The sequence below is a fragment of the Phytophthora parasitica genome (genome assembly GCF_000247585.1).
Source record: "Phytophthora parasitica INRA-310 unplaced genomic scaffold supercont2.12, whole genome shotgun sequence".
Classification (NCBI taxonomy): domain Eukaryota; phylum Oomycota; class Peronosporomycetes; order Peronosporales; family Peronosporaceae; genus Phytophthora; species Phytophthora nicotianae.
Window position 1 is genome coordinate 737,483 of NW_008648998.1, and position 7,499 is coordinate 744,981.

General features: G+C 47.0%; 2 protein-coding genes across 2 annotated transcripts; one reads left to right on the plus strand and one right to left on the minus strand.

Moving 5' to 3' along the window:
- Window positions 1–479: 479 nt before the first annotated feature.
- Window positions 480–3,289, minus strand: PPTG_07571 (hypothetical protein; the record flags this gene model as incomplete). Its single annotated transcript, XM_008901847.1, has 2 exons — window positions 480–1,671; window positions 1,746–3,289. 2 exons carry the CDS (start codon window positions 3,287–3,289, stop codon window positions 480–482), a joined length of 2,736 nt encoding a protein of 911 aa, XP_008900095.1.
- Window positions 3,290–3,634: 345 nt separating this feature from the next.
- On the plus strand, window positions 3,635–4,423 carry PPTG_22147 (hypothetical protein; the record flags this gene model as incomplete). Its single annotated transcript, XM_008902041.1, has 2 exons — window positions 3,635–3,647; window positions 4,167–4,423. 2 exons carry the CDS (start codon window positions 3,635–3,637, stop codon window positions 4,421–4,423), a joined length of 270 nt encoding a protein of 89 aa, XP_008900289.1.
- Window positions 4,424–7,499: the final 3,076 nt, after the last annotated feature.

The window sequence follows — 7,499 nt, forward strand, 5'->3', positions numbered from 1 at the left end:
CTTTCGTAAGTAATGTATAGTAGTTTACGTCAAATCGTCGGCGTCCGACCCTTATCTTTTATCGGAAATGGTTTATTCCGCATCCGCATTTGACTGAACTTCACTATACTAAGCCGCTCCATAAACTTCTATTAACCCCTTGGTTCCCGGAATTTTTGACGCCTAACGCATAAGTCACGGTACTTTTATGGCGTAACTTACGACGTACATATTTACTTTGGTTCTGTATGATGTGCATAGACATCTGCGGGAAGCGAAATTAAATCTCAACAGGTTTTCGCAGCAAAGTCGTAAGTTATACACCTTTGTTGTTTATATCACTGACTCAATGTCGTAACTGACGCCGGAGGCTGACAGAAGGGGTGCAAGAACCAGACCTCACAGGGAAAAAGACGCAGCAACACGTGCATCAAATCTGCGAAAACTGCATTACAACAAAATGCTACCACTCATCAAATCTAACACATGTTATCTCATCACTACTCTTGGACTCGCTGAGCGTTGTCATTTTCATTTCTGGATCCCTCGTCGTCCGCCTTCCAGTTGTGAAGCTGTAATTCTCGGCGAGTCTTCTTCCGCATTCCAGGTATCTTCCCGGGACGCCGCAGCACGACTCTTTTTCCTAAGGTGGCAGGGATCGCCTGACCGCAGTCAAAATCGTCATGCCATATACCAAAGCACGTCTTTGCTTCGCCCTTGTAGGTATGCCGGATCTTACTGCAAAGCCAACATTTAGCGTTGTCCAGCGAGCAGCGTTCACAGAAGAAGGTCGTTGCGTAAGATTTCTTCTTTCTGTCGGTCCTGAGTAGTGCGCAGACTTTACAGGATCTCTGTCGTCTCTTTTGGACGCCGCTGACAGTCACCCAATCTTCCGACTGTTTCACTTGATGGGTGAGCCGCACTGGGGTACGTTGGCGCTTTTGACGTAGCGGGGGTGGGGTCGCTACGGCACCGTCAAAGTCTTCAGGCTTCAGCTGGAGAAGCTGATTCTGGAGAATACAATACCAGTCTCCACGTGTAGTTGCTGTAGTACCCGTAATTCGTGCGGTTTCCTTGTGTGAGATGTATGCGTTAACCAACGCTAGATCTACGAGACCCAAGAACAAACTCATGTAGTATTTATTGAACTTGGTGGACGTCTGCAACGAGAACTTCTGAAGGCGGAGTTGATCGTGAACATCAACTCCTCCCATCCAGCGCTGATAATCCGTCGCAGCTGCAGGGCAAGGCACAGTAACAGGTCCCACGCGCTTCACATTCCTGTTGATTGACGAAGCCGACATCACAGTGCCCGTGCACAAGTAATGCACGGGTTTACTGTCCCACCAGTGGAACGCCACCATAGTTGGCACAGCAACAGAACGGGAGAATGTGAACGCTCCGCGAGGGATGCTTTCGGGCCTTGTCTTCCGAGCCGCTTTGATGTTCTTGTCGTAGCCAAGTCTGTCCGTCATTATAGCGCCCAAGACGTAAACACGCATGCCCAGAAGTTCGATCGCTAGAAGGACAGATGAGTAGAATCGATCAATCACGACCAAGTGCCACGGATGGCGCCGATTTTCGTGAAGCACGCTCTTCAGGTTACGAACGACTGCCGCGGCACCAGTCTTATGGTCGAATGAAGAGTCGCCAGTGTCTCCAGTATTTCGTTTTCCAGCATACATTTCGAATCTAGTAAGTTACGACATAGATGTTAGACAGGATATCAAAGCAGTCAATTACGACATATGCTAAGAATAAAGTACCTGTGGCAATATGCTGTCCTAGCATCACACGTCATAAACATTTTCGTGCCGTACCGGTGAGGTTTGTCTGGCATAAACATCGGTGTTGTATTGCGCTTGGATATTGAAGGAAGAACACCTTCATCGAACGAGAACACTGCCGGAAGTGACCATCCAGCCAGAAACCGGTCCTGTAGCTTGGTGACAACAGGCCGAAGTTTCCATAGCTTGTCTCTTGGCCGCTCACCCTCGTTGTCGACAAAGTGGAGATCTCGTAAGATATCTTGGAAGCGGTTACGCCCCATGAAACGGCCGAACGTTCCAGCAGGAACTGCCCCGTCCTCAGTCATCGACCAGCGTGCTGCAAATCGGCGCTTCTGCGGGCATAACATCCGTGCGATCAGAAGTCCTAGAACCTGAAGGATTTCATGAGTCTGGTACGCTGCTTTTGCTTTCAGCCGCCGGCGAATTTGCAGGAGGATTTCTCGTTTGGGTTCCAGCTGCTTGGCGTGTATTGCTTGTGCCCGCTTTTCGATCTGTTGCAAACTGTACCGGTTCGTTTCAGCGTTAATCATCACCCACAGCGATTTCGGCATGTAGTAGAACAGGGTCAGAAGCGGGGAATGACAGACACTGCGTAGCTCAGGTACAGGCTTGCCCACTTCGTCATTGAGGCCTGGGTACGGGAGTGACACATCCTCAAACTCCGACGACACGGGAGTCCATTTCGTTGCTCTCAATGCGTTAGCTCTCGCCTCCGCGGCATTTTTGTTGACACCATCCTGCCCAACAAGAAGGGATTCGACGAATGCCTCGTCCATCTGTGGAGCGTCAGCATCGGATATGACATCATCATCGCTTGAGGTGTCCTCTACGGCGGCATCTTCGTCACTGTCGATAACTCCATCGCTGTCGCTCCGACCAGAACTGAGACTTTCATAGGAGCTCAAATTTGCGTCGTCAGGGACAAAGTTAACGTCCTGCTTGAAGTTGGAGAGTGACCGAAGCACCGGTCCGGAGGTTTCAGCACAAACACCATCTCGTTCAGCATCACTATCAATGCCAGAAGCTTCCGACAGTAAGTAAAGGCTTGTTGCTGCATGTAGATGTGACTCGGCATCTTCGAGTTCTCTCGAAGATAATCCAAACGCTCGTAGCACTGCGGCGTGCGACAGCTCGACGTCTGAGTCACTCGAGGCTCCAAATAGATCATCAAGAGCGTGTTGTGAGAGCTGTGCGCTTGTGTCGATCTGCGATACTCGAATATCTCTATCCTCAACGTTTTCGATGTCGGGACTGGCGTTGTCTTCGGTCTTCTCTTCTTCATCCTCGCTAGTCGCAAGTAAACCAGACTCTATCGCATGCCTCACCACCGCATCTTCTCCAACGAATACTTCAACACCATTCGGGGTCTTGTACCGCCACTCCGTCTCGAAGCCGCTCGGTTTCTTCGATGTCCATCCAACCGCTCGCAATTGTCTCCAGAAATGCTTGAAATCGATGTCCCTGGCAACAGCAGCACCGGCATCTGTCTTCCCACGCGTACTGGACCGGATGCGCACCATCGCGCAAATTCTGGAATGGCACGGAAACAGACTCCAATCCTTTCCTGATCCACATGTCTCTTTCCCGTTCCGTCCGTCTCCCTTCCCGCGTGGCCCGTTTCTGATGCAATTTTTATTTACCTCTCTCATCTTATTTTCTCGAATGACTTGAATAAAGTATGGCCCGAGCTATTGCCTGTTGTTGTGTTCTCTACGTCGTAACTTACGACATAGCAAATTTCGTATGGCGTATGTTAAGACGTCGGGTACCAGGGGGTTAAGAAATCGTAAGGCGTTACCGTCTACGATAACCACAGCCTTCCATTGGCTGGATTAATTCAGAAAAACGCATTGAACGTAGGCACAATGAGTGGTGGAAGTTCGTAACCCACGGGTGGCGCAGCAAGCGACGTAGAGGCAATACGCGATGCCTGCGTGTCCAAGCACACCAGAGTGAAGTATAAGAGCGGTCTGAACGGTATCAAGAGATGGATTGTGGAGGAGCTCTCCCAGCAAGATGCTAACACCGGCAGGTCCTTTGACAAGCGCGACAAACTTGTTCTAACAAAGTTTACTCCTGCATTGTTTTGAGCATTTCCTGGTATACAAACGCAGTTCTGTCAAAACTGCCACTTTAAGTGGATACCGAAGTGCTATTAAGGACCTGTATCGTGTAGAACGCCTTGCATTACCAACTGAATATGGAGACGGAATGAAACAATTTTTCTGGTTGGAAACGAATTGAGGAGGATAATGGCCAGATCAGTACTCCTAAGTCATCGGGCAAGGAGCCTTTGACGTACTCATGCTACAGTGAGTTGTGTCTGGAGACTCTGAAAATTAATGATGGCGGGTTCTCTCATCTCTTTTTAACTTCACAGTCGAACATGATGTGCAGGTCTATGTCAGTACAAACACTCCAGACTCAGCGTCTATTGGCAAAAAAACGACAGCGTTGGCGTCGTATTTTCCAAGACCAAGACGATCCAAGAAGGTTCAGGACCACGTGACCCGCGTCACTTGTACGCGAATCCTTTAAGTCCGTCGACGTGCTGGATAACTGTCCTGCAGTCTATCTTCCGTGTCATCCTCGGCTGGAACCCGGAGCACATTTTCCAGGATCCAACCAGAAACTACGTTTTGGCAAGATTTTAACTGGGTTTTTGAAAAGAGTTGGTTCTACCAAGCGTTACGGCACCCACTCAGTACGTACATGGGTAGCATCATTTGCGTGCGGAGGAAGCACTGGCGGGCCGTCTATAGTAAGTGTTTGTCTTCGTTGTGGTTGGAGTATTGGTGGTGTTCAAGATCGCTACTTTCGCTACGAAGCTGCTGGTGATCGGTTCTATGGGCGAGTGGTGGCTGGCCTTCCCGTAAATAATTCAAAATATTTGACATTACCTCCTCATGATCGTGATACCTCTAACAATTTTGTGACATCGTGTGTGAGGACTATGTTTTTTAGTCTGTGTGGTGAGGTCAATATGACGGGAATATTACAGTTATGCCTCGCTAGTCTGGTTCAACACGCTCACTATCACGTGCTGAAAAGCAAGTGTGTTGCAGCTGGGAATATTATGCGAGAATTACTACGCGAAGAAATTCACAATTTGTTAGCAGAAGTCGGACTTCAACGTATTTACTAAGTCGTGACGCTGTAGCTACTACTGCACCAAAACGCTCGTATTTACGTGGGGTGGAAAGTTTCACCTTCTTCCCACAGAATTTAGCTTCCCGAGCATTGACTCCCTAGGCGCATGGATGCTTTGGTGGTTGGGAATCCAAACCTCGGCAACCCTCCGTATAGATGGATACCGTCTGGTGATTTAGATACACCTCAGAAGAAAGCAACACTAACTGAGTGGTCAATCATGATGAGGCACATCACGAACGGAATTGAAGCACAATTCGGCACTCCAGTGTCTACAGTCATCGATGAACCCCACGCTATCAAGTTGTTTAACATAGGATATGAGGTACTTCGAATAAAGCCGAGCAAACTAAAGCGTAGAACAGGACAGATGAAGCTGTCAACAGCACCCAGACTCGTCCGGCAAAATGACCAAGATCAGGGAAGAGACCACCAACTAATCTCCAAACCACGAAAACGGCCATACGCACACGGGATGGTGTTCACTCTGCTTTTGACGACGTAGTAGAAGCACTCAAACACGTAAACAGTATTTGAATCCTGGCAATACATGATTAAGCTGTTGATTAAGTTTTTTCCACCAATCACATCATATCATCATACCGTCGCAGAATGCCTCTTGGTTTCTCAAGTCAATTGTTTATTATTTTTAATTTTTATCTATTTCCATTTTTTAAGTTGTACATGTATTAATACCATTGGCTTACTAATACTTAAATTTTAAACTTAAATGTTTTACGTGTAATTCCAAATGCATATAAAAAAAATTGGTCAAAACCTAGTAAGATTACAACTTGTTGGGTTAGTGGGGATCATCATCTGCTGCAAACGCAAGCAAGTTTACTACCCCCAGCAGACTGTGGTGACTGAAGTGGAGTAGTCTTCTATCATCCACCGAGAGACCCTGTCATAACAAGACACTTCCTGCTTGGATTCGCTCAGTTCAGCAGACATCTTCGCAGTCAAAAACCCAGGAAGAACCAGTGAGCCCTAGCGCGCTCGACCAGTTTCATTTGCATCCGAGTTTTCAATATATGATCCAGACGACGCATCCAGTCAAGATCTGGGCGGACGAACAAAACGAGTAAAGAGTCACTATACTAGGATTTCCAGTAGGATGCTTGCATGGCCAGAATTCACAGTCGTAACGAGGACCAACTCCGTATTGTGCCAGCACCACAGTTTAAAAAAATATTTAGGTGCTTGACCAGAATTCACTATAGCAAAAGCGACGCGACCGGGAGGCGAGCCAGACCCGGAAGAGATTGATACGTCCATTGCTCTACCACCAACGAAAAAGAGGCGCTAAATGTAGGGACATCGATACTACCATGCGATCGTGTTTTGAATTTCGTTTTTTTTTTTTAGGATCAACGCTGATTTTTTTTTTTACCTTCCGGAGATGGTAACCATCGGTAGTGCCTCGTGGACGAGATTTAATTTTAGGTTTTTAGATCCACCATAAACAAGCTCACTCTTCATATACGTAACGGTTTAAGCACATATACTTTGTGCACCAGCTAAATGTCGATCGATGTGATCGAGTCATTCCGAATGGAACCGAAGCGCTGATCCCCGCAAGAGCGTTGCTGTCACGCAAGTGCGTTTCAGTCACTGACGAGGGAAGCTCAGTGGTACCCAAAGCCCCAAGCATTTATGCAAAATACAGAGGGGTATCTGCATGCGCGCCGAGCATTCTTGTAAAACCCAGAGAGTCAATCAATTTTTTTTATTTAACCCTAATTGTTTGCGGTAACATTCACTGGGTTATTGGGTTGTGAATGTTGCTCCTGGCCGCCACAAGCAATATTCACCTGGGTAATTCTAAGTGTGTAGAGGACATTTAGTATAGGAGGTAATTATATCAACCTTTGTATGGTGTAGAAATTACATCCCACCTAAATTCAAAGGGAATAGCACCACTTTGGCTTAGTAAATCGATGTGACTCGCTGATTCCAAGGCATATCGAGTCACACAGTAAAACGCCGACACAAAGAGAGTACAAGCTTTTTTTTTCTTAGTATTAGAAATAAAGAAAGTGAGTTTTTTTTTAGGCAGAATCGCACCTCTGCTAAAACTCTGGATATAAAATCCAGAGAACTACGGGATAGGTGTGTTTTTCACATGTCTACAAGGGTATCAATTTTACGAACTGGTTTACTGTAAAAGAGCGTGCCAATTGATGTAAAAAGGTATCGCTATAGGATCTTATATGAATTAGGCGGAGATAATCAGATCTCTGGGAGACTCTGAAATTAATTTCAGAGAATACTCTGAATCTCGTCGAGTAGCATCCTCTCAAACATCGCTATGATGCTATCGACTTCGTCTTGATCTGCCCTGGCAAGAGCCTTCATAAACTCGCTCCCACGTTCGTCAATCTTTGATATCACGTCGAGACCAACAGGCATCAATCGACTGTAAGTTTCCAGGACCATGGAACTGTCATCCGTCGGTCTACGAAGCACATACCATGCCACTCCGTTGGTGTAAAGTCCTTCAAAGGTCCCCTGCCCTTCAGTAAGCATACGACTCACAAAGACAACTCGATCAGACTCGATGTATCTCCTCGTCACACT